The 27,409-nt window shown below is 40.1% G+C and overlaps 1 protein-coding gene across 1 annotated transcript in view; it reads left to right on the top strand.

Moving 5' to 3' along the window:
* The first annotated feature begins 19,134 nt into the window (after nt 1-19,134).
* Nucleotides 19,135-27,409, top strand: part of LOC308700279 (myosin-9-like) — a 37,985-nt gene continuing 29,710 nt past the window's right edge. The window contains exons 1-11 of the mRNA XM_081381848.1: nt 19,135-19,616; nt 22,018-22,174; nt 22,495-22,522; nt 22,614-22,692; nt 23,026-23,118; nt 23,211-23,274; nt 24,612-24,710; nt 24,845-24,988; nt 25,071-25,166; nt 25,432-25,703; nt 25,790-25,984. Of these exons, the coding sequence (XP_081237974.1) occupies nt 19,290-19,616; nt 22,018-22,174; nt 22,495-22,522; nt 22,614-22,692; nt 23,026-23,118; nt 23,211-23,274; nt 24,612-24,710; nt 24,845-24,988; nt 25,071-25,166; nt 25,432-25,703; nt 25,790-25,984 (1,554 nt within the window). The 5' untranslated portion in view covers nt 19,135-19,289. The remainder of the gene's footprint in view (nt 19,617-22,017; nt 22,175-22,494; nt 22,523-22,613; nt 22,693-23,025; nt 23,119-23,210; nt 23,275-24,611; nt 24,711-24,844; nt 24,989-25,070; nt 25,167-25,431; nt 25,704-25,789; nt 25,985-27,409) is intronic.

Raw genomic sequence — 27,409 nt, 5'->3', positions numbered from 1 at the left:
TATTTACCATTTGAGTTTTGATAAATCATCTTCTTGCTGTAGCAGATGACTTCAGACTTAAGCAATCTAAAATTGTTTTAGCCAAATAACAGTTCTGGATCTGTGACTGTGAGTCCATCTTTTGCCTATACAACAACAAAAGCACTTGAACACAACACACTGGTAAGTTCACAAGTGGAAAATATCATCTTTTCCATAGCACGTGAAGGCTCCATTAGTACAGTGTTAAATGTTATGTGAACTATAATGTAACAGACGAGTTTGAACTATTGATTATTTAGCAGTAGTTTAAATGTGATTTAATACAAATAAATCCATAGAAACTCTTTTTACGTGATCTCAGAACCAAGCGTGCCGCACAAGCCCTGAAAAGTGAAGCCAAAACGTCTCGATCGCCCCCCAGTGACTGGTCCTAGTATAGGTCATAAGTCCCGCCTCCCCGTGTTATTCAACGGGACGTGAGACCAACTAAACAATTAAATTACACTTCAAATATCTTTTTTCCAAATGCGGTTTCTTTCATTTGCTGTCGTTTTTATCACGCTGATGTAAGTTCAAGTGTCTGTTTCAAAAATAAGTTGTTTTTTAGTTAGTTACGTGATGCGGTGGTGTAACGTCATGATTGACAGCTGTGATTGACAGGTTCTCTGAGCAAAGTAGTCACTGAAGCACCAACGGACATTTTTTTCGGGATCTTCGGAGGACTGAGGAGATTGTATTTAATTTATTTTAACAAGCCTCTTGTCGTACTGCAATCAATTTTTAAAAAAGTGTGCAGAATCCACTCTCCCTGAGTGTATTCTGCGAGAGTGAGGGCGGAGCGCTGATTTCGCGGCCTTACTTCCTGCTCGCTACTGCGCAGGTCTGGTCCCGAGATCGCTACTGCGCAGACTCAAGTTCCAATATGTCAGCGCCATATCGGGACGCTGGCGGCTTCAGTTCTCATCAATGGAAGAGAACGAAGGGGCGTCGTCCATCTTTTTTTACAGTCTATGCTCAGAACACACATTACAAGTAGCCTATAGGATAAAACCTAGTATAGTCATATAGTATACTACACAGACACTGAAGTGACCAATCAGAGAGCACTGAAGTACCAGACAGCCAATCAGAGGACAGACACGAGTTTCGTTGCCAAGTGAAGGAGGTAAGAGGCAGTGAATCCGAGTGGCATCGCAGCGTGTTTGTAATGCGGAACGTTTCCAGCAGAAATCCTCCGATATTTACAATGACATGACAGTCAAAACAGCTTTTAAGGTAAGTATTTTATCACATATTCAAAATGTGCTTCCTTTCGTGAAATAAGTGAACTGTTTATGTATCTGAAAGACGTATCAGTGCATATAAACAAAACAATTTCCGCATCAACTCAAGTCACTCTCACATAAGAAATTCGCTGACATCCCCTTATGTAGGGGCATAATATTTATTATTAAATATTGTACATTTGAACATGGTACTATGGTAATACATTTTTAAAGCATTATACCATTGTAGTACCACAGTATATTATATGAATATGCACATTCTGTAACATGGTAAATCTCACAGTAACATAATATCTCTCAGTACTGTCTTTAAAGGGCAGATAAACCGGAATAATTTATATGGAATTCAGATTCTCGACGTCATGGCAACAGGGTCATGGATGTGAGTGATGGAGCCCGCAGATGATCTGGCGTCCTTCGAGTTGGTCCACCTGTCGAACCTGAGCTTGCTGGATCTCAGCGTTAACAAAGAAGATCCTGAAAAAAAGTCTGTTGGTGCTTCAGTGGCTACTTCGCTCAGAGAACCTGTCAATCACAGCTGTCAATCATGACGTCACACCACCATTTTTATAGCATCAAGTAACTAACTATAAACAAACTTATTTTAAAAACAAACACTTGAACTTACATCACCGTGATAAAAACTACAGCAAATGACAGAAACCATCTTTGGAAAAAAGATATTTGAAGTGTAATGTAATTGTTTAGTTGGTCTCACGTCCCATTAAATAACACGGGGAGGCAGTGGTTATGACCTATACTAGGGCCAGTCACTGGGGGGCGATCGAGACGCTTTGGCCTAACTTTTCAGTTTGTCGATTGTGAACCGGTAGCAAATGTTTGGCTATCAACCAGCGTTGGAACAGACGAAGATGCAAAAGGCCTAGCTGAATGCATGATGACGGCGTTGTGAGAAGACCTGCCAGTTTTAAGTCTAAAGGGCAGCTTGCAATGGACCTGAAACTTTACCAAGGTTGTCTGCAACACCTGCCTTCTGCCTTCCGTGAGGGTAGCTCTCAGTTCCCTGGAATCCAATTGCATGCCCACACTGACTGACTTGGAGTTAGGCAGCTTTTCTGAAAATTCACCTTCAGACCCAGAGCAGCAACATGAGACAACAGACAGCTTGTTTTTCGACAGACAGGATTGTCGACAGCTTGCTGAGGTGACCTGGCGCACAACAGCCAATCATCCAGATACAGAAGGATCAGTAGGCACTTTCGTTGAACTGGTTCCAGTGCCATCTGCATAATGCGTGTGAAGACCCGGGGAGAAAGAGAGAGGCCGAATGGAAGAACTCTGAACTGATAGGTCCTGCTCTGAAAAGTAAACTGAGGTGCGGGGCGATGAGCACATGAAATTCAGCATCCTTCAGATCCACCAAAGTGAACCACATTCCGGGTTCGATTTGCATGATGGACTCTACAATCCGTAACATGCGGAAAGGAAGACGCTTGAGACTATTGTTTAAGCGTCTGAGGTCCAGGTCAAAAAAATATTTTGTATGAAATCCCCTGGGATGGATGGTCTACTAATTCTATTGCACCCTCGTCAAACTAGTTTTGGATCTCTTTTGAAAGAGCCAGGACCGGATGAGGATCCTGGACCACTGTTGGATAAATCTGGGTGCTTACTGAGGGTATGTGATGAAACTGAAGACAATATCCCTTCTCAAATGTGTTGAGAAGCCACTTGTTGTTTGTAATGCCTCTCCAATGATGTTACTGAGAGGTTGAAAACAGTCCTGTCACAGCCCCTGAACCCCAAGCAATGGCGGGGAACATTTCCATTATCCTCAGGGGGGCGCCGGAGAGTAGGATCAGAGACAATTTATATGAGACATGCCACTTCCTCAATCCTCAAAACAACTATATAAGGAAAACCCGTAACGGCAAAGATGGCGGTTGTATGCACATGTCCTGCCCCTCCCGCTGGAAAGCCAATCATCTGATTTTAACAGTCAACAGCTGACCACTAAGGAGCGAATGTACAGTGACGTGACATAACTGCCATATTCAACCTGTGCTTTCGCGCTGTGGCTGGCGCTGAGCCAAAGACGGACGCGCTCAGCACTTGTCATAGGCTCCATCACAACTGTTCAGTGTTTTAACCACATAATGTTTATTTTAGGTTTCAGACATTTAAATACATATAATTGTTTAAGTGCTTGGCACAACACCGGCATTCTGGATAGAGACGTAAATGAAGTTTGGTGTCCTGAACGTGAACCCTTGCGCATGCGTAGTAAAGGTATAACCTGTGGGAAAAAAGGCATTTTAAACCTTATTTTGGGGCAAAGTCATCAAACTTTTTCAGCGATTTTTATCATATTTTACTGCTGTTTCTATACATGCAGTTTTTATGTCCCAGTGACCAGTGAAAGTGCAGTTCTGACTCTCTGCCCATTCATTTAGATACGAGCCTGGTCTTGTTAGTCCGAAATAGCTGCCCGGAGGCGTTGCCAAGATGGCGGCCGAGTGGCACGACTTGCCTAAAAGGACTTTGGTAGGGTTAGGACGAGTTGGAGGCCTGAACTGAGAACGGGGTACTTCTCTTCTTGATGGCAAACCATGCTGATAACCTGTCGTGGCGGCAATGACTCCTGGCCACCCCACTGGCCACCCCGCTGGCCAGTATAAATTTTAGTAGCATCAGTTATGCATTTCATCCCAAATGCACAGCCAGGCAGGCCGGCCGCTCTAGACCTTCGATCGCACACAGTAGCCAGTACTCCCCCGCCCATAGACTGTAAAAAAATAGCCCCCGCCCCTCCGTCAATACCGCTGTTGCGCGCTCAGACAGCAACAGCTCAGCGCTTGCCCGTCGGTCAACAATTTCAAAAGAAGTTAAGAAGACTACCGCGTCAGTTTGGGTGACAAAGTCATCTGAAGTCATTCCATAGCTTAATGTGGGGACAGAAGTCTATTTACATCATTAAAGTTTATGGAAACTCGTTTTCCCTCCTCTGTGGTGGTCAATCATTCTCCATTCACTATTCAAACAGCGCGCGCGCCTCTTCCGGTTGGATGCACGGTAAAACTCTCCAATATGATATATTCACATTATAATGCATTATCTGTAGATAAAAGGTTGTGGATTTGCATAAAATTACTTTATTTTGTTGGGGTTTGTTGCTGTTTTTACACAATAACTGGAATTTAAAACTGTGAAACAAATGATCAATAAACTGTTGGACAGATAGACACTCGGATTTGTGCGCTTGACATTTCTTTGCTTTGTGCCGTGAACTTTTAAATGCTCATTTGTTCAGCGCAGCGCTGCACACTGTGACTCCATGTTGCTTTGAGCACATCATTCTGCACCCGCAATGCGCATACGCGCTTTGTGCGCTCTGTTTTGAAGCATTTCATATTATCATGGTTTTGCGCACTGAAAGATTATTAAAAGCCTATATTTTTTATACCTAGCCTGCTCAATACATTTAAAATAAGCATAATTTAATTGTATATTATTTCTTTGTAGTGTAGGCTATATAAATATATACACTTATGAATTCTTGACATTAATATATAAATATAATATATTTGTAACTGCCAGTATCTGCTTTTCCCCAGTAACTGTTTTGTTTGCAATAAATGTACACCTTATGCCAAATATAATTGCAAAATAAAACAGAATTGTTGTGCAACTCAAAATGTTAACTGTACTGTTATTAGTCTATGCATATCATATCATTAGTAACATTAAATATAACACAATAAACCAGCATATAATATATCAGTAGGAGTTTCCTTAAGTCTTTCTGATAGTTTTCTACAGGCCGGTTTACTACAACGGTAGAAAAAAATTCTGAAATTATGGTTTATAGTTTTGGTGTGCCACCCCAAGATTTTAAGTGGCCCCATCTGGCCACCCCCATGAAAAATTTCTGGAGGCGCCACTGCGTGGCGGTCGGCCTGTAAGAGTGCCCTTGTCTACGCTGCTGCAGAATGGAATGACAAACAGACAACCGTTGTGCAGCCAGTGCAGGGTAACTTACACTGCGCACAATATGCTGCGACGCCACGCATGCCCTGCGTTCAAGAGCCTCTTGAGCAGCTGGGCCGAAGACCTTACTAGGTACTAGAGGTAATTGACGAAGGTTGTGCGACATACCTCTTGAAGCTTGGACTGAGCTAGCCACACTTGCCGTCTATCCTGCGTAACAAGACCAAGAGCTTTTCCACTAGAGAAGGCAATTGATCCCAATGCCTGCAGAGAAGCATCAAGAGATTCCAATGCAGTATTATCTGGTGCTGCTGTAGACTGGAATGAAGTCATTGAATTTCCAACATGAGTCAATCCTGACAAAGTGTTATACACAAGAACCAATAAATCATCAGTATGTCTGCATTACGGGTTGAGGCAGCGTAAATGCTGCTTAAAGGGATAGTTCACTTTGAAATAAAATTTTGGTATGTTTTAGCTTACCTCAAGGGCATCCAAGATGTAGGTGTCTTTGTTTCCGCAGTAGTTTCAATTTTTATATTTTTAGGTCAAATAAAGCGGGCGCTTCCTATTGTGTGACGTATGCGCAGACTGTTGCATATATATATATACAATAGAAGTCGCCTTAGCTACGCCAGTTCAAGGAACGAGGCGACATCTAGTGTGTATATATCTATGCAACAGTCTGCGCACACGTCACACAATAGGAAGCGCCCGCGCCTTCAGATCACTTGGACGTGGCTTTGTTATTAGAGGTAAAAACGATATAAATACTGTTCGTTTTCTCACATAAACCGCTCGTTTCGTGTCTTAGGCCATCAATGTGTACTTATGATGGGGAATTGTTTCATTTGGACGATGGGGAATTTTTTTAATTTGGACTCTGTGCTTGTGTTTTGAGACAGTGACTATCGACCTGCATTATATGACTGACAGACAAGAACGGTTTGACCTAAAAATATCAAAATTGAAACTACTGCGGAAACAAAAACACCTACATCTTGGATGCCCTTGAGGTAAGCTAAAACATACCAAAATTTTATTTCAAAGTGAACTATCCCTTTAAGGGCCTAATCCGGAGATACCACCAAAGAAGAGATACATGGCTCTATAGGAGGCATGTTACCGAGCCTGTCTCCTGGGCTTCAGCTATTGCGTCTAAAGTGTGTGCTACTCGATTTGGTCATGAAGAAGGGGCAGAGCGAAATGCTGAGAAAACAACATTAGTAAAGTAAGGGCAGCTAGGCATCAGGAAATCCTCTGGTCGGACAACCGGATGATGCAAGAGGTTTGAAAGCCACAGTGATGGAGAAGGTAGGTCCAAATTCAACTTAGCAAGGGCCATCTTGATTGTGTTTTGCAATTAAAATGCCACTGAAGAACCAGTACCTTGAATGCTTGAACCCTCATCACTATGAGTGCTGAGATTGGGCATGCACAGCAGAAGTCTCCTCTAATGGGCCTGCTCATCAGCGACTAATGAATCTGAGACTGTCTAGAGATAATTTGTCCAGTTCATCCCTAGAACGTTCAGCTGCTGGTTCAAACCTGGTCAACAAGTGGTTAAGCATAGATGTTCTCACTTCTGTACTTCTGCTCTGAGTAGCAGAAGGAAACGACTTCGCCCACAAAGCCTGAATGCCCTGCACAGCATTAGATAGCTCAGCTACCTGGTATGGGTTGTCAAAAAGTACCGACTTCGGTGCTGAAAAAAAAAAAATGACTCTTTGAGCATTGTTGAGTGGAATCGTAAAAACACCTCTGATTGGCTTTTGTACTCACGCGCTCATCGGAAATGTCTGTGATTGACTACAATGATCAGTGCTTCAGAAACAAGTTGTAAATATACATCAATGATGCTCTTCACCGAGCGCTTACACAGATACAGACGGGAGTGTTTGAAAGCAGGCGTCAGCAGAGTGGTCCGCTAATAGACGCCTGCTTGTGATTTCAAACACTCCCGCTCCCGTTTTTTCATTGATCATTGATCATTCGATGTGCGCATGTGTACAATAGACAATCAGAGGTGTTTTTAACATCACATTTTTAACATTTCATTACCGACTGGTGCCAAAGTCTGTACTTTTTGACAACTCAACCACCTGGTGGGATAGTGTTGCATCTGGGGTCTGCTTCTTCCAGTATGGAAAACCATACTGGCTGCCCGTGATCTTCGGGCACTTAGACGGCACTGCATCACATACAGGAATGCTATTGTAATGGAAATCACAACATGGGCTCAGGAATACTTCCAGAAAACATTGTCGGTGAACGCAATCCACCATGCCATTCGCTGTTGCCAGCTAAAACTCTATAGGTCAAAAAAGAAGCCATATCTAAACAGGATCTAGAAGCGCAGGCGTTTTCTCTGGGCCAAGGCTCAGTAAAAATGGACTGTGGCAAAGTGGAAAACTGTTCTGTGGTCAGACGAATCAAAATTTGAAATTCTTTTTGGAAAACTGGGACGCCATGTCATCCAGACTAAAGAGGACAAGGACAACCCAAGTTGTTATCAGCGCTCAGTTCAGAAGCCTGCATCTCTGATGGTATGGGGTTGCATGAGTGCGTGTGGCATGGGCAGCCTACACATCTGGAAAGGCACCATCAATGCTGAAAGCTATATCCAAGTTCTAGAACAAGATATGCTCCCATCCAGACGTCGCCTCTTTCAGGGAAGACCTTGCATTTTCCAACATGACAATGCCAGACCATATACTGCATCAATTACAATATCATGGCTGCGTAGAAGAAGGATCCGGGTACTGAAATGGCCAGCCTGCAGTCCAGATCTTTCACCCATAGAAAACATTTGGTGCATCATAAAGAGGAAGATGCAACAAAGAAGACCTAAGACAGTTGAGCAACTAGAAGCCTGTATTAGACAAGAATAGGACAACATTCCTATTCCTAAACTTGAGCAACTTGTCTCCTCAGTTCCCAGACATTTGCAGACTGTTATAAAAAGAAGAGGGGATGCCACACAGTGGTAAACATGGCCTTTTCCCAACTTTTTTGAGATGTGTTGATGCCATGAAATTTAAAATCAACTTATTTTTCCCTTAAAATGATACATTTTCTCAGTTTAAACATTTGGTATGTCATCTATGTTGTATTTTGAATAAAATATTGATATTTGAAACTTCCACATCATTGCATTCTGTTTTTATTCACAATTTGTAGTGTCCCAACTTTTTCTGATTTTGGGGTTGTTTAAAACATAAAATATAATGACAGTCTTGCACGCTGAACAGTTTGTAACAGTGACTTCAGCATTGCCCATGGTGGGTTAAATGATTGTAAAAGACATGTTGAGGTGAGTTCAACAAGTTTAATTTCATATGCATATTATTAAGGCTGGCTAGTTGCCAAGGCTACATGAAAACAACAAACTCCTTCTGACATGTCAGCGTCCGAGTTCAAGTGTGACTGAATTGATGCGTGATTCTCGATGTGATGCGTGAGACGCGACTCCTTCCACCATGTATTGACCATCTCTGGCGGTCTGGAACAGTGAAATAAAACACTCAGTGTTGACTCATATAAACACTGAGCAGTATTAATTTCACACTGGGGATTTAGCTGTGTAGATCTCAGGTAAACAAAATGAATGTTAAGGTTTGAGTTGATTGATTGTTTTGGCTCTTGGCGTAACGTTAGATCTGTATTTTTTTTCTGAACCAAGATTGCTGAAAAAGTTGGTGGTGACACTTGCTCTATTTTGCTTCCCTCTTCGTGAATAGGTAGTTGAATTCCTCGTCTTTGTGTGTGATTATAAAAGTATGGAAAATAATTGTATCTTTTCTGAAACTTGTTTAACAGCATTCCACACATGTCCTAGACAACTGGCACAAAACATTATAAAACTGCTGCATTCATGAAAGGATAAATAAATAAACAAAAACATGTACATTATACATTTAATCTTTATTTACGTGTTTTCATTCTTGAATGTTGTACAAAATGTAAGACTTATGTAGCCTATAGAGTATATGTCATGCTTGAGTGCCAAATGTGCTTGAGGGCCTGAAACAATTATCATGATTTCTCTGGAAAGAATGTTTCAGTTCAGTTGATTGATAGAATGTAGTTACTGTTGTTAATTAATTTTTTGCATGTAAAGGAAATGCATATGTTATTTGTTTAGTGATGTTCACAGATGTAAAACGCTGAATGCATGACTCTGATGTCTAACCACAATTATTTTATTTTTTTTCCTGTGATGAAAATTACATATCAGGTAGAATGTCTTAATCTCTGCTTTTTACATACAACAATAGTGTTGGGTTATTTAGCCTATACTACACATCTTCAGAAAGGACAAAACAAAACAAAAAAAGATTCATAACTGTCACAGTTTTCAGTTAATCCACCTCCAAACTATATTTCCCATCATCCTCCCTGGCCCTCACCTTCATGCACTTCCCAATCACAGATCACGTCACCTGTCACCAATCGTCACTGATCGTCATCCAGCACTATTTAACACTTCCCTCTGCAGTTCATCGGTGTCTGGTCTCGTCTATGACAAGCGCTACAGATTACTCACCCGAGACTCTGGCATTCCTGTCTATTTACCTGAAGTCACGTTCTTCCCGTCATCGCTGATCTTCACCTGACTGCAAGGACATTCATCATTACCATCAGCTAAGTCATCACCAGTTCTATAATCAGCATTCATCGCATCTGCATTCCTTCCCTGCATCGCTCACCCTTTGCGCTATTAATAAACTTACTGTATTTACCTCAACCTTGTTTGCATTCTTCTGATTGTGACAATAACACATTTGATCTGTACGCTATATTGCAAGTCTCCTGAAGCTTTGTGGGAGGAACAGACACAAACTCAAGATGTTATTCAACTTCAATTTGAATCTGTTGATTCAGATTCCAACTCTGCTGGATCTCATGCTGTAGAATCACAGAACTACTGTAATCAATAACATAAAATTAATAACACATTCATCATATAATCAAAGATAACACTCTGGTTGAGATCAGTGAATCCGTTTGGTTTTTCTTTTTCAAGTCCGTTGTAGTTCTTGTGTTTCTGCTCGTCTCTTTTTCTGTTCTTGTTTCCTTCAGTGATTCTGCTTGTTAACAGGCTTATTAAGGCTGAGATAACTCCTTTAATATACACACATTTTGTGGCTCAGATAAGTTGCAGTTCTGGTTTATTTCTTTGCTCTTGGCTGACATGTGGCATTGCTATGGCCTGTTTGTGGCCCAAATCTGGCAAACAGGAGCAGTCCGCCCAAGTGCCATCATTCCACACTGCATGTAGGCCAGATCAGTATTCCACATATGTGCCAGATGTGGGCCGGATCTGGGACGTCAAAATGTTGCTATGTGGGTAGGGCCCTATTTTAATGGTCTAAAGCGCACGGCGCAAGTGCACTCAGATCAGATGTGGGCCGGATCCGGATCGGGCTACGCATAGAGGAAGAGAACACAAATGAAACAGATACAGAAAGTGCAAGTCAGAGTAAGAAAGCTAAGCAGAAATGGAAGAACAAGTATTCCCAGTTCCTCCTAGCTGAATAATAAACACTTTTACAGAAACAGACAGTGTCACCGGAGAGAGAAAAGAAGAAAAAGGAGGACAGCCCCTCCAAGATTACACAGTGAGTTTTTCCTCTCTCTCTCTCTGTCACTTTAATCATAAAATAAATAACTTGTAACTGAACAGGGTGCCCATGAGCAAAGATGGCAACCAGGGAGAACCAAAATTATTTCACATTGCTTCATAAACACTATCCATTGTTAGGGCACTGACACTGTATGCCAAGAGGAAAGGGCAACAATTACTATTAAAAAAAAAGAGAAAAGGAGAAAATGCTTAACCTACACAGCAAAATCCCCAGTGTTAAATTAACACTGCTCAGTATTTATATAATTCACACTCTCAGCATGTTATAAGTAACACTGAAACAGTGTTGAAGTTAATGAGATAATTAAGTAAGTGATTGAGTGATGATTGAGCATTATTGAAGACATCTGATGTTAACAAGTTACCGTTATGGTGATCAGTGTTTGATTTAGTTGGGCTCTTGACCCATACATTTTTTTACTTTAGATTGTGTTTGGCTGCTGTAATTCAGTTATAACAGCCAGATAAACAAAGAAAAAAAAGTGATCTGATTGTGTTGGTTGTGTTTTAATTTCCTTTATTCTTACTATCTTATTTCATTTCTGCTGTTTTTATGTGACTTTTTAGTCACTTGTTTTCTAATGTTCAGAGTTGATCTTTGTATCTGAATATGCTGTTTGTCACAATTGCTGAGATTCATACGCTGATTCTTGATATCTGTGTGTGCCTAAATGAAAGTGTTTTTTTTTTTTTTTGTTGGTATCAGAATAATTTAAGAAATCCTTTGGATTACATTGAAAAGGCTTTAAGTATTATACTGTACAAGGCCAGTGCTGCTATAATCAATAAAGTAAGTCTAACTCAGAGATCAGGCTCTAAATGAGTTTAGTGATTCAGTTAAAAAATGATTGTTAAAACATAACCAACAACATCAGATCACCGTTCTCTTTGTTCATCTGACTGTTATAACTCAGTTACAGTAGCCAAACTAAATCTAAAGTTAAAAATGTAAGGGTAAGAGCCCAACTAAAACAGACAATGATCACCATAATGATGACTTAAAATTTGTGATGTTCTCCTTCAGTGATTCTGCTTGTTAACATCAGGCATCTTCAGTAATACTCAATCATCACTCAATTAATCACTTAATTATCTCATTAACTTTAACACTGCTTCAGTGTTACTTATAACACTCTGAGTGTGGACTCATATAAACACTGAGCAGTGTTAATTTAACACTGGGGATTTTGCACTAAGATTCTGGGCACATTAGTTTGCCTGCATATTTTGAATACATCAGCTTGAGTATTTATTATTAATAAGGTGAATTTTATTTATTTTTTGACGTTTGAAATATGCATTGAAAAATGCATTTGATGTGTTGCTGATCGTGTTAGCCCATCCTCTTTTGCTATGTATGGAGTGCATACTTGTCTAACACATCACCCATTACATTTGTTGAAAAAGCACATCAACAACAAGTAACTGGTTATGTTGTAAATGGAGGAACAACTTACATTTTCTACCAAATCTGATTGGTCATCTTTCTGACCTTCTTTTCAATTTTCTTTTTAAATAATATGTAATATAAAACCATGTACATTTTTATTTGTCCTCTGTTTTAGTAATTGTGTGTAATTATATAAGGAAAGTTCTGAATCACTCAAATCCATGTGTTGTGTCTTTAAAGAGAAATGGCAGCAGATGCATGTCATGAAGCCAGCATACTAATTATGTCATAGAATGAACATATTTACAATTATCCGAGTAAAAATTTGCTGAAATTAAGTACTGTCCTATAACAGTATGTACACTATATGACAATTTAAAATAATATTCTTAAAGTGCACCTATTATGGTTTTACAAATATTTCCTTTCATGCAGTGTGTAATAGCCTATAGCCATTTGTGAATGTAATCGTCCTGCAAAGTTACTGTAACGAGGTTCAATGTTGTGGGAAGGAGACGGGAACGACTTTAATGACTTTAAAGACTTTAATTACATAAAATAAATCAAATACAAAACGAAAGTAAAAGACACCAGCCCCTCACGGACGACTGCTGTCACATCAAATAAAACACAAACATCAACTAAAACACAGGCCTGTCCTCTCTCGATCTCCACTGTCATCGCTCCTCCTTTATGCTTCCGCTCCTCCATGAGAGATACGAGACTGGTGCGTCGCGCAGGTGTCGCTCATCAGTAATCACACCACCGGCCTCGTGCCATTCTCTCATGGCCCTTGGCGTCCTGCTCGCCACAGTTATAAAGTCGAAACTGCACAATAAAGTTATTGTCTCCCAAAAGAAGTATCAACTCTGAACCGCCTCGTCGTCTGTCATTCGAATCCCACTGCGTTACGGTTCTAGGCTACGTCAAATAGAAAACACATTTTTATAATGTCTTCCTATGTTAAACCCGAGCTAACAGATTTTTTGGTTACAGATTTTGTTATAAGAATGTTCTCCAAATATTCAGTGTTGGTTCTGGGAACATAAAAAATGTCCAGTTTTCTTGATGTTAGAGGTACATGTTTTAAAAGGTCTGATGTTCCTCAAACGTTCTTTCAACTTCATTATAGGGACATTATTCAATCACAGAAAGAACTCTAAATGTCCAACATAACTGAACATTGAACTAACAAACTACCAACATTTTTCCATTTACATAAAAACACAACGTGACCTAATTCTCTCAATTTAGCTCACAATGCTTTTGAGAAATGCACCCCTGGGCAGTGTAGTAGGCAAGGGACTGCATTAGAAGAGTAAATCTAGGGATTAAGGGCCAGTGGCGGTTCTACATTGAATTACACCCTGGGCGAGACCCATTTCGTGCGTTATTTGGAAGAAAGTCGAGGTGTGACTGACTCGCCCGTGCCTAAAACCGCTACTGTTAAGGGCCCCATATTGCGCCCAGCGCAATTGACTGTGTACACTGATCAGTGGCGGAACTAGAGTTTTATACATGGGGTGGCCAGGGGGTGGCCACTGCTACTTGCGGGGGTACACAGTACACACACACACACACACACACACACACACACACACACACACACACACACACACACACACACACACAGTAGAAAAGCTTATGGAAGGAATTGGGTCACTCTGTTTGTGTCTATAAGTGTTGACCATCCAAAATATTTGCAGAAAACAAAGCTGAAGCACCAAGGAGATAAGATACCGTAGCACGTGTCTGTTATGAACTGCTGCATTTATTTACAAAAAAAATCACATTTACAAAAATTATTATTTTTTAATTAGATATAGCAGGCATCAAGCAGACATTTACTTGAAAAATTTAAACAATTTTATTGCCCATCAATATAAAATCTTATCCTAGGAAGATTTAATACAACATAATTCTTTCATTATAATAATTTATAATTATTCTTTCTAATTATAATTATTTTTTATTTTTTTTTTGTGTGTGTTCATTTTTTGGTGAACTATCCTTTTAATCTGGCAAAATCTTCTCAACTTAAATTCCTGATTTGGGTATGTGATTGACTGCCTGTGTCTGGTAGATGCTCTGACCTGTTGCTGGTTCTGAAGTCTGACCACACTGACTCTGCTAGCCAGTGGTGATGCAAGGGCTGGGGTCTGATCTGCCTGTTAGTCCAGTCATTTTAAGCCAAAATGGGGGTCAACCTTGAACAAATTGCAACAGAAGCAAACTCAACTGATTTTGTATCCTCAATATGTCCTAAGTAAGGAAAAACAAGTCCCGAAGAATCCCATTAGGGGAAAGTTTCAAAAAAGACCCAAATATAGCCTATTCATTCTTTCTCTCACATGAATGGGGTAAAAATTGTAACCTTTAAATATTACCATGAAAATTACAGAGTTGATTACTTACATCAAGATAAACAAAAAATGTATTACAAGTTTTTTTGTTTTATTGTTTGTAAACATGGACAAATGGTGCATAATATTATAATGTATGTGCTAATTTGCATAAATACCACAACAGATCTAAACATTGGGTATAGCCAGGTGAAAATGTCTTGTTGAATCTTGTTGACATATAACAGTAAAATACTTAATGTTAAGGTCTGAATGGAACCCATTTAGGCTACCCATGAGCATTAACACAGAGGCAGGAAGAAGTACTTTAGAAACCAGCCTTTATTTATTTTTAAGAGATGGGGTTTTGGGCGGGGTCCGTGGGACTGTTTCTGGGGGACGAGTCTGAGGGAAGAACAGGAGTAAGGAGAATGCAGAAGACAAAAGGTAGGTAAAATAAAAAGTGAATACCCAGAAACAGTTTTCAAAACTTTCCCCTAATGGGATTCTTCTGGACTTTTTTTTCCTTACTCAGGACATATTGAGGATACAAAATTATTTGAGTTTGCTTGTTGCAATTTGTTTAACCTTTTTTCATAAAATGACTGGACTATGTTTGTGCTTATTAAAAATAACTCTTAGCCTATCTCTCCCTTTCTTTTCATGTTTAATTGACCCTGTTCAAAAAATATGCCAAATTTAAAATATGATTCCAATCATATTCATATTCTAATCATCATCCAATTACCAACATTTTTATCTTAACTCTTTCCAGTATAAAAAAATGGTGTTTTTGGTAATTTTCACAATTTCATGGCACCCCAGAATATTTTGTTGTATGAATATCTGAACATACCAAAAGAAAGAACAGACCCTGTGCTTTTAAAAATAAAAAATAAAATCTGTTTTGTTCTAGCTTCGTGCGTCTTTTTTATCAACACTTGAATGTTGGCAAGTTTCATAAAAAGCAACATGAGCAAAAAGCTGAGAAAATCGCATTTTTTATCAAAGACTACATCTACATCAGATTTAATGATGACCAAAACACAGTAGATCGAGTCCATCAACACCCTACGCCCATAAAGCTTCACAGCCCTAGTGATCGCATTATGATATCGCTTTGTTTCTGCTCTTCTTTGCCTGCGTTTTGATCTCCTATCCTCACATTAGCTAGAACATTTGTATACTGTAACGTACACACGGCAAGGTAGCCTACTTTATATGCGTATTAGGCCGAATGTATTCGGAGCAAACCCCCCTGATGCTAAACCTTAAAAACTTACTTCAAATATGATGTTTTCTTATTCGGTGGTGAAGTTCGGTTTCTTCTTGCAACTATCTCTCGTCCTCTGCTCGTCCATTCGAAAACTGCGCGCGCACCGCGCCCGCGCTGCCGGCGAGCGTTTTTTTTTTTTAATCAGCATTAGCAACTGCCAGTAGCAAATAAAAATTTGGGGTGGCACCCGGGGTGGCCAATCGCATGTCAGGGGTGTCCAGTGCCACCCCGGACCCCCCTCTGGCTCCGCCACTGACACTGATGCATGTATCATTCCTATTTTGCACCCGATGCACAGCAGACTTTTCCCTCCACAGACACATGTCGGTAAATTAGGGAATGAAGTTGCGCTCCCGGGGGCGGTTCAACGAAAAGAGGAGGCGTGTTCCGGCGCAAACATTCCCTGGTGCTATTATGCAGTTTTAGAAAATGATTCCAATTAAAGTCAGTGGCTCGTTATTCAGATGCTATTTTAAGGGTGCATGCTTGGCCATAATGTAGCGTACACATGCACAACGCACATACACTTTGCTTCTCTCATCTACACAGACGCAGCAGTTGCCATTTTTGCAAACCATACATATTTACAAGGAAAATTACCACATGAGGGAAATCATTGTTGTGTCCATGAAGATGTGAAAAATAGGCATAAATCTAGTTTACACATTTACCCAAATTATTATATGCCTGTTTAACCGAAGTTAATTTGGGTGGGTTTCGAGATCGTCGGTCTCCTCGGCTGTGAACCGCTCCTGGCATGCGCCTGGCAAATCCTCCGTTATAATCGCAATCCGCCATGGAACAAGCGTGCCTGTTCTTAAAGGTACACTGTGTTTTTTAAGTATTTTATTAGCTAAAAACAATGTCTTTATTCATAAATATTTCCTCAATGGTGTGCAATTACCTCTGCCAATGATCTGATTATCCTCGTACGGGAAGAATTTCTTATCTTTATTTACATGGGACGGGCAAGTCCACGGAGGCTTCCATGTCATTCCTCCATCTTGAAAAACTATAATAGCAGAGAGGGACAAAAAGTACTAGGCTACCACAACGCGTTTTCATTCAGAGCCAGCGTAACATGACTGAAATCAGCAGAAACAGACAAGGAGATAGGCGTAATGCGTGACACTGCCCCGGCAAATTTGAAAGGCTGCACTGCACAGTACTTCATAATTCAGGATCATACTTATGCCGAGCCACAGGAGAAGGAATCCTCGTCGCCAAAATTTAATTTAAAAGGAAACATCACCAGCGAATAAAAAAAAAAAAAAAAAACAAGGGTAAATATCGGGATAGCTTTTCCCAGGTGGAAAGAGCTAATGAAGGAGAAACACTTATGAAGGAGAAAGACTGAAGTTGCCTGGTTTCTTCTCGACAGATAAGTTAATGTTTTCATTGCTTGGTTGTGTAATTCATTATATAGGCAGCATAACAGTAGAACATGTATAGTTAAACTCGAAGTGCTATTGGAAGACATGTTGTCATAGCTTCTTTGTACATAACGGCTACCGTAGTTTCAACAAGCATTTGAAAAAGCGAGGCGCTAGAGAGCACTATTCGTTTGAATGCAAAAATATAATTTCACCGCTAGATGGGAGAAAATCCTAAACAATGTACCTTTAAAGGGAATGTGAGATGACGCTCTGATTGGTTTATTGCATGTTATGCCCAAACCACACCTATGGTTATGTAATGTAGTAATGTAGCTACATCAGACCAACCCATTTTATATTTCCGAGATCCGCCCACAAAGTTACTTGCATTTCACGTTTGAAACTTGCGTTTCAGATCGTTAAAATAGGGCCCTAAGTGTTATTTACATACCTGTCAACATTGGGATTTGAAAATAAGGGAAATTTTCAGGGCCGCCCAACGAGGGGGGTTTCCCCCCCCAAACTACTTTAGTGGAAATCCCGCTCTGCAGCCGATTTTAAAGATTTTATTGGTCATGTGAATCACAGTACTGATTGCGTACAGCAAACACTGATCCCTAAACCTACCCCTCATTGTAACCTTAACCAATGAAATTAGCTGCAGGGTGGGATTTCCGCTTAACTGGTTTGCGCCCAGTGGGATTTTTATTTTTTATAGAAATCTTAAAAATACAGGAGAAATACGGGAAAATATTTAAACGGGATGATAGTGGGATAGCAAGGTAAAATACGGGAGAATCCCGGGAAAAATGGAAGGGTTTACAGGTATGGTTATTTATGTGTTTTACAGTAAAGGGAAAGATATTTGTAGTGTATGTTAATGTTTAATGTTTATGGACATTTAGATGAGTTTCTGTTATTGAATGTTGTGGTTAGTAGCGCTGTCAATTGCGATTTTCACTTTGATGCAACTCAATGTTTCACAGACAGGGTTTAGATTAAACCAGGAGCAGTCCTTAGTTTAATTAGATCATTCAAGTATCTTTTATAAACATGCCTTAGAAAAAAACATTACTGGTGTGGATCTTGATACAAAACAATGGCACTGATATATTTTAAGATATTTTAGTGCAAGGTGCTTTCAGTTAAAACAGTCCAAACATGCATTTTAGTCTGGAACTAAGCTTAAGCCTTGTCTGTGAAACCAGGGGAAAGTGTTTAATAACCCCAAATCACAATTTCTTACTGAAGCAAAATTTGCTGATCAGCAAGAAGCAGGTGCCCATGTGTCAATCCTGAGCTTTAATGGAAATTGTTAAGTTTCTTTGTTTTAGGACAGCATTCCTTTGTTTTATGTTACATCAAACTGATTGAAATAGGTTACAAAAACAAAATTGGAATTTGTTGGTAGAATCAGGTAGAAATACCTCCTTAAAGCAACAACTGCACGTTCACTTTTTTTTATGGCTTATACCATATGAGGCACGGCCCACGGGAGTGCTGGATGATTACTGACGTACAGCAGGGTAAATGATATTAGAGTTAAGAGGTAGGGGACGTTCTGAGAACATTCTGGGAAGGTTAGGGGAACATTCTCCAAACCATAAAAACGTTCTATTTACGTAAAGAAATATATATATATATATATAAATATATATATATATATATAAACCGCTCTGTGTTTATATGGGAACCACAATGGTGTTAAAAGTAACATTGATGCATTGTTAGAGTAATTAAATGATTAATTGAGTGATGATTTAACATTGAAGACACCTGATGAAAACAAGCTTCTATCATCAATAATCGAACAATCATCACTCAATTAATCACTTAATGATCTAATTAACTCTAACACTACTTCAGTGTTACTTTTAACACCCTGCTGGTGGTTCCCATATGAACACTGAGCGGTGTTAATTTAACATGGGGAATTTACTGTGTTCCAGTATATTGAAAAATATAAGCACTAGTTTACCATATTGGATACTAGCCATAACATCCTGAGCACTTCTATCATCTTCTGTCACCTTCCAGCAACCATGTCGGATGCTGACAAGTCCCTTCATGTGGACTGCAACCTGGTCAGCAACCCGCTGGCACAGGCCAACTGGGCCACCAAGAAGCTGGTGTGGGTGCCGTCGGAGCGGCTGGGGTTCGAGCCGGGCTCCGTGGAGGAGGAGCACGGGGACAAGGTGGTGGTGGAGCTCGCCGACTCGGGAATGAAAGTGCGAGTCAACAAGGATGCAATCCAGAAAATGAACCCGCCCAAGTTCAATAAGGTGGAGGACATGACCGAGCTCACCTGCCTGAACGAGGCATCCGTGCTGCACAACCTCAAGGAGCGATACATCTCCGGCCTTATATACGTGAGTCTGTGCAGTCACACACTCAGATACTTTATAGGTCATACACACCAAATACTGCCCACCCAGCCCACATACTCATATATTGTGGTACTGTAAAAGCTAAGCTGCTGGAGTAATGTGAAGCTAAATATAGTAATTAATACAAATGTGAACCTACACAGAAAAATCTCTAGACCAGGCGTATCTCTCTTCACTAGACTAGAAACAGTAATCATTGTTATGGTGACTTCACATGAACCACGTTAGAGTTAAACCTCTGTTAATTCTCAATAAAAACTTCTGTAGACGTCTGACAGAAAATAAAGTCAGTCTGGTTAGTAATAAGTGAAGCTGGTAATGCTGTTTGTGGAGTTGTTTAATCCTCCTCTGCTGAGATCTTCACAGATTTAATGTCTTCTTTTCTCTTCAGTTGATTTCATCTGAGGCTGTGGCTGAAGTCAGTTGTAGTTCTTGTGTTTCTACTCGTCTCTTTTTCTGTTCTCTTCTTTCCTTCAGTGATTCTGCTTGTTAACAGGCTTATTAAGGCTGAGATGACTTCATATTTAATATACACAGACTTCAGATAAGGTCCAGTTGTGGTTTGTTTCTTTGCTCTTGGCTGACATGTGGCATTGCTATGGCCTGTTTGTGGCCCAGATCTGGCAAACAGGAGCGGCCCACCCAAGGGGCGTCATTCCACGCTGCATGTGGGCCAGATCAGTATTCCACATGTGCCAGATGTGGGCCGGATCTGGGCCGTCACAATGTTGCTATGTGGGTACGTACGTGTAAGAAACACCTGTTAAAAACCGCTCTGTGCACTTTGTTTACAAATCGTTTAAATTAGCGTTAACGTTAAATCTGTGCGCAGCATTGATGTAATGGTAATTATAATACTCTTACAATAACGCCGAAAGTAAAAAAAAAAAAAAAAAATCAGAAGAGAGGCTCATTAATATTAATTAGACAGTCCAAAATCCACCTCTTCTCTTCTCTTCTCTTCTCTTCTCTTCTCTTCTCTTCTCTTCTCTTCTCTTCTCTTCTCTTCTCTTCTCTTCTCTTCTCTTCTCTTCTCTTCTCTTCTCTTCTCTTCTCTTCTCTTCTCTTCTCTTCTCTTCTCTTCTCTTCTCTTCTCTTCTCTTCTCTTCTCTTCTCTTCTCTTCTCTTCTCTTCTCTTCTCTTCTCTTCTCTTCTCTTCTCTTCTCTTCTCTTCATAGATGAGGCTTATCAGTAGTGATGGGAAACTGAGGCTTTGTGAAGTGTTACTTAGAGGCTTTCATCAAATTTCGCCGAAAAACGGTTCATTACTCTAAGCTTTTAACATAATAAGCATTAGCTACATCTGGTGGTCAGACTTGTTTTGTCCACCATATCTAACAAATCACCGCAGAGCAGAAAAAGCATGTGACCAAACAAAGCTTCGGAAGTGTGTGGCATACAAGAGTGGGATCAATCTGGGATCAATACAGTTCCATCTAATCTCATCTAATCTCAGGGGCGATCCTAGGATTTTCATTTTAGGGGGGCTCAGCCCCAAATGAGTATATTATTTAAATAAAGGTAACACTTTAGGGTCCAATTCTCAATATTAACTAGTTGCTTATTAACATGCATGTTACTAGGATTTCGGCTAATTATTAGTTATAAAGGCAGGGTTTTATAATCACCGAGGTCCCAAATGTGAGGTAGTTTAAGGGGGTTCTGGCCTCCCCTGAGGAAATTTTGATTTCACTGATCTACATATGTGCATTTTAAGATGTTTTGAATGCCAAAAAAGGATAACAATAGCTTTAAGTGATTAATTGAGTGATGATTGAGCATTGAAGACACCTGATAATAACAAGTAGAATCACTGAAGAAAAGAGAAACACAGGAACTACAACTGACTTCCAGAAATGAAATCAACTGAAGATAAAAGATGACATTAAATCTCTCAAGATCTCAGCAGAGGAGGATTAAACAACTCCACAAACAGCATTACCAGCTTCACTTATTACCAACTAGTTATTGAGAATTAATAGAAGTGAAGATGTTGATATTATATTGGAAATAATAGGTTTTGTAAAGTCACCATTATGGTGTCTATATATAAACCTTTATTGAATTCATGTTTAATTTGGTTGATGTTGTAAACTTTGTTTGTATTATGTTGTAAGGGCTGGCTAACATGAAATCACAGATACGAATGCCACACACGTCGGAGTTAAATTTTGCCACAGTTAAATGCATTTCCCCAAAACATATACTGTACCAACAAACTTTAGTTTTGATCCACATTTGAGTTCTCTGCCTTTCCTTGACCCCAATCGTGACATTGTTGATGGTGAAAAGAGATTTATTTTCCTTACTTTTAATTTACCACTGGTGTAGAATATATTTCTTACTTTACAAACACATGATTGACTGTCTCTGTTCTCCACAGACGTACTCGGGTCTGTTCTGTGTGGTCATCAACCCGTACAAGAACCTGCCCATCTACACAGAGGAGAACATCAAGATGTACAAGGGCAAGAAACGACACGAAATGCCCCCGCACATCTACGCCATCACAGACATGACCTACAGGAGTATGATGCAGGGTAAACGCATAAATACAGACCAGTGTCTAATCACGCATTTTTCTAATCCAAGTTCATTATTTTCAAAATTGTTATCAGCGTCAAAACAGATTTAAAGCATTATTATGTGGGGAGCTGAATCTCTCTTCTGCTGCTGTGCAAGTGGGTGGAGAACATTAATATATATAATTTTTTTTACAACCAATTCCTGATGGATAAAATTAAGTTCCTACTATATTATCTCCCACTGAATATTCTGTTCCACTCAAAAATGTATGTAAAATTTTGAATGTTTTTGCATTGTATAAATTCATTGCTGTATAAATTCACTCTTCCAACAGACCGTGGTAATCAGTCAATTCTCTGCATGTGAGTCACGTTCTTGCATGTGTCTATTTTGTGTTTTGAGCATTGAAAATGTGCAAGACGTCTCACACTTTTGTGTTTGTTGTGTTTTGAGGGGGGAATCTGGTGCCGGAAAGACAGAAAACACCAAGAAGGTCATTCAGTATCTTGCCCACATGACCTCATCTCTTAAGGTACTAACATGCACCCTATATTGGTAGACACGGTACAGGGATACAAAGGTGTATACTTGAGTGTACTGCCCTATAGTGAAAAGATGTTCTGACAGTGTATGTTGTTAAGAAAACTAAATCAATTAACCAAAGTGTCTCAGTTCAATAGAACCAGCACTCCTACAGTATTAAATTATTTTGTCTATGAATCAGCTGTTCAAAGCCATTGTAAAGCTCACCTGTGACCTCATTACATCCTGAACTGCATCTGTTAAAAAATAGCTGAATATCTACACTAGAACTAGAACTTGACTGAACTGAATTCAATTCTTAACGGGTCTGTTTTGAGCACAGGGAGAGCTGGAGAAGCAACTGTTACAGGTGAACTCTATCCTCGAACCCTTCGGCAATGCCAAGACAGTGAATAACGACAACTCTTCTAGATTCGTAAGTTAGGGATATAACCCCCTGTTATGGCGATCTTTTTGTACAATATTCTGAATTTGTGTAATTTAACTTCAGTCTTTCTTACATTTTAGAGCAAATTCATCAGAATCAACTTCGACATTAAGGGATACATGGTTGGAATCAGTATTGAAACCTGTATCTTTATGAGCTGTAAGCATGTGCTGTAAGTGATGTTAGCCATTCTGGAACATCTGCCAGATTTAGCCACTGCATTATAGTAGCATTCTCTCACAAAAGAACTAAAACCAGCTGCTGAATATGGCTCTTTTGTTCAGCTGTGGCACACACAACTTCCTACTTTCCATATATGGCCTGTATATAATACACTTTCCATTGTGATCTTGCAAAATGACTGATAGCAGTAAGTGCCTCAAAAGTCTTCTGATTGCCTAAACAAAGGTTCAGACCGCTGTCCAAGACCAGGGCTGTCACAGAAAGATTGTGTCTTGGAGTAGGGCTGTTTTCTGCAAACCATTTCACATAAAAATCACTTGTGTTGCTGCTTAAATATAACAAAACTGAATATGGTTTTAATGGAATTTTTATGGTTTAAAATGTTGCATATGAATGATCAAAATTGTGGGCAAGAAACTTTCTGCACTTCTGGTTCTCTTGTTCTTTTTCACATAGTTCATACCTTATCCTGGATTAGTAATTAATCCTGGGTTGTCAGGTTTGTGGCAGCTTGTCGTACCCTTTTCTGCGTGGGAAAAAAGTCAAGTCAACTCACATTTATTTTTATAGCGGTTTTTATAATACAGATTGTTCCAAAGCAGCTTAACAGAGATAACAGAAATGCAACAAAGTTTGTTTCCAGAAGAAAATAGCTTCACAGTCCAGCTTAAGTAAGTTCAGTGATAAGTAAGTTCTACCAGAAAGACTCGGGAGATAAATTGATTTAACAAGCGTTTATTTATTAACAGCCCAGCAAGCATACATTTATAAAGTTTTTTGGCGTAGGCCCCGTCCTTAGCGCGCAACGCGAGGGTAGCAGAAGCTGCATATCCTACCTGAAGATGAAGGCAGGGGCGCAGCCGACCCCCTGGAGATAAAGGAAGGGACCATCCTGGTGGTGGTGGGGAGGATGAAGGGGAAGGTACCATCTTGGTGGTGGTTGGGGAGGATGGAGGTAATTGGCAGCGTCAGCATCTGCGAACTCAGACAAATGTAAGTACCAATCTTTTATACTGCGAGTGTTAGCACATGATTGGTTAGAAGTGAGGTAATACGTGACACGCTAATTGAGTCTTCCTGGCAGAACGTGCGCTAAAGCTTTCATTTCAGTGATAAGTAAGTTCGGTGCTTTTGTTTTCAAGCACTTAAATCAGTTACACTTGCGCAATTGTACCATTCTGCTGACTAGCAGATGGAGTGCGCAGACTACGAAGTATAATTTGGGCTTTAAGCAGACTGTGAAAGGCCTTTGTGTGAGTATTCGTGTTCTTTTGTGTGTCCTTGACTCTGATTGTCAGATCTATTGGAAATGTCTCGTGTGATTCGTCAAGCTAAAGAAGAGAGGAACTTCCACATGTTCTACTACATGCTCACCGGTGCAGAAGACAAACTACGCTGTGAGTGTCACTCTTCACTGCTTTAATACACGATTGTTAAACTAGTTTGGGTTTAAAAAAAAAAACTAAAATAATAATAGTAGGATGAGGCTCTTGTGTTTAGGAATGAATGTTAATTATTGGACCAATTTCAGCCGAACTGTATCTGGAGAGCTACAATAAATACCAGTTCCTGTCCAATGGAAACTTGCCGATTCTGGGACAGCAGGACCAAGACATGTACCTGGAGACCATGGAGGCCATGAATATTATGGGCTTCTCTGAGAAAGAACAGATCGGTACATATATGACATGACAGTGTTATCTGCTGTGTGTTAGAGATATTTGAGGTGGTTCAGTTGTGTGCATTGCCTTCTGCAGGTCTGTTGAGGGTCATGTCATCTGTGCTACAGCTGGGTAACATGTCCTTTAAGAAGAAGGGTCACTCAGACCAAGCCTCCATGCCTGATGACACAGGTAAACACACCATTATGACTTTACAAACACGTCCATCAGGCTTTGCGTTAACAATCCATACCAGTATTGACATCATGAATGTAGTAGGTGAATTTATGGTTTCTAGCTGGTCTAGAGATGATCAATTAGTTAACAGCCGGTGGGAACAAGATCAACACAGTAGATCATCTTGGTCAAGCTGTTTAGGCAAACCAGCAGCATTTGTTACTGCCAGTTAAGTGTTATAAATTTTTATTTTTTAACAACTTATCCTTCACTTCTCCAGCCGCCAAGAAGGTGTGTCATCTGATGGGCATGAAATTGACCAATTTCACATCCGCCATCCTCTCGCCCCGGATCAAAGTGGTCCATGACTACGTGCAGAAGGCCCAGACGCAGGAGCAGGCCAAGTTCGCGGTGGAGGCTCTGGCCAAAGCCACGTACGAGAGGATGTTTTGCTGGCTGGTGATGCGCATCAACAATGCTCTGGATAAGACCAAGAGTCAGGGTGCCTCCTTCATTGGCATCCTGGACATCGCCGGCTTCGAGATCTTTGAGGTATGGCAGAATCATTACTGCTTCAAGCTTACAGTGAGATTGCCCACAGTTCCTAGCAGTGACTGTAGTTGTGTTCCTCTTCGCAGCTGAACTCGTTTGAGCAGTTCTGCATTAACTACACTAATGAGAAGCTCCAGCAACTGTTCAACCACACCATGTTTACCCTTGAGCAGGAGGAGTACCAGCGCGAGGGTATCAAGTGGACATGCATTGACTTCGGCCTCGACCTGCAACCCTGCATCGACCTAATAGAGAAGACTGTTGAGCCTCTCTCCAGTCAAGTCAAGTCACCTTCATTTATATAGTGCTTTTAACAATATAGATTGTTTCAAAGCAGCTTTACAGTGATGATAGGAAATTAAAGTAACAGAGATAGTTTTGGCTTTACAGCAGCTCTAGAATAAAGTTATTGTCCAGCTAAAGTTAGTTTTGATTGATTCACTTCCGTCGCAATGATCATTAGTTATTAACTTAGGGGCCGCTTACATGACACCATTCTAACAGAAAACCCTTAATGCGATCCGGCCGCTCATTTGCACAAAACAGTGCCTGGTGGCTTGAGAACGCAAACCATGAAATAGGATCCAAGGTACAATTCTTGAAAAATGTATAATACAGAATTTATCGCTTCCGCCTAGCCACGTGAACCGGAATTATCCCGACAGCATTTTATCTGTACAGAGGTAAAGAGAAGGGAAGGAGGCCTTCACAGGGGAGAGACTAGTTGACACTTCAGGACCGAGTTGTCGTGTCCAGGCGCAGGTCCATCATCAGATCTGGATACGGCCTGGATCCGACGGACTGCGGTAAACCTTGGATAAACAAGGAGACTAATATTAGCGTAGACGCCATTCTTCTTATGATGTAACAAGTGCATCAGGATTTATGGGAAGTGTTTCCGGTTCCGGCTGACCTAATCTATGCAGCCTTCCCGGACAATGTTAGGAAGACTGTTCCAAAGTTTTGGTGCTAAAACTGCTGTGTTTTGGACCAGCTGTAGTTTGTTTATTAAGCGTGCAGGGCAACTACCCATAATCGCATTACAATAATCTAGCCTTGAGGTCATGAACGCATGAACTAACTGTTCCGCATTTGTCACTGAGAGCATATGATGTATTTTAGATATATTTTTAAGATGGAAATATGCGGTTTTACAGATACTAGACACGTGAAACATAACAGTAAAAACTAATGCCATGCTTCCTAATGATATCTCCTAAGGGTAGCATGTACACAGTGAACAACTTATCGATAAGACATCTCTTCATTTACTGCTACAAACTGATAACGGTCAGAGAAATATGATTTAAACCATGTTAATGCAATTCCACTAATGCCAACATAATTTTCGAGTCTATTTAAAAGAATGTTGTGGTCAATAGTATCAAATGCAGCACTAAGATCGGGTTACATTAATAGAGAGATACAACCATGATCGGATGATAAAAGCAAATCATTTCTAATGAGAGCTGTCTCGGTACTATGGTACGGTCTAAATCCTGACTGAAAATCCTGGCAGATATCATTTCTTTCTAAAAAGGAACATAGTTGTGAGGATACTGCCTTTTCTAGTATCTTTGACAGAAAAGGTAGATTCGAGATCGGCCTGTAATTGACTAATTCTGTAGGATCAAGTTGCGTTTTTTTAACAAGCGGTTTAATCATAGCCAGCTTAAAAGTGTTTGGTATGTATCCAAATGACAAAG

This window comes from Scardinius erythrophthalmus (genome assembly GCF_964197995.2).
Source record: "Scardinius erythrophthalmus genome assembly, chromosome: 1".
Taxonomy (NCBI): Eukaryota; Metazoa; Chordata; class Actinopteri; order Cypriniformes; family Leuciscidae; genus Scardinius; species Scardinius erythrophthalmus.
The sequence above is the reverse complement of the archived record's forward strand: the minus strand, read 5'-3'. Positions and strand labels throughout refer to the sequence as shown.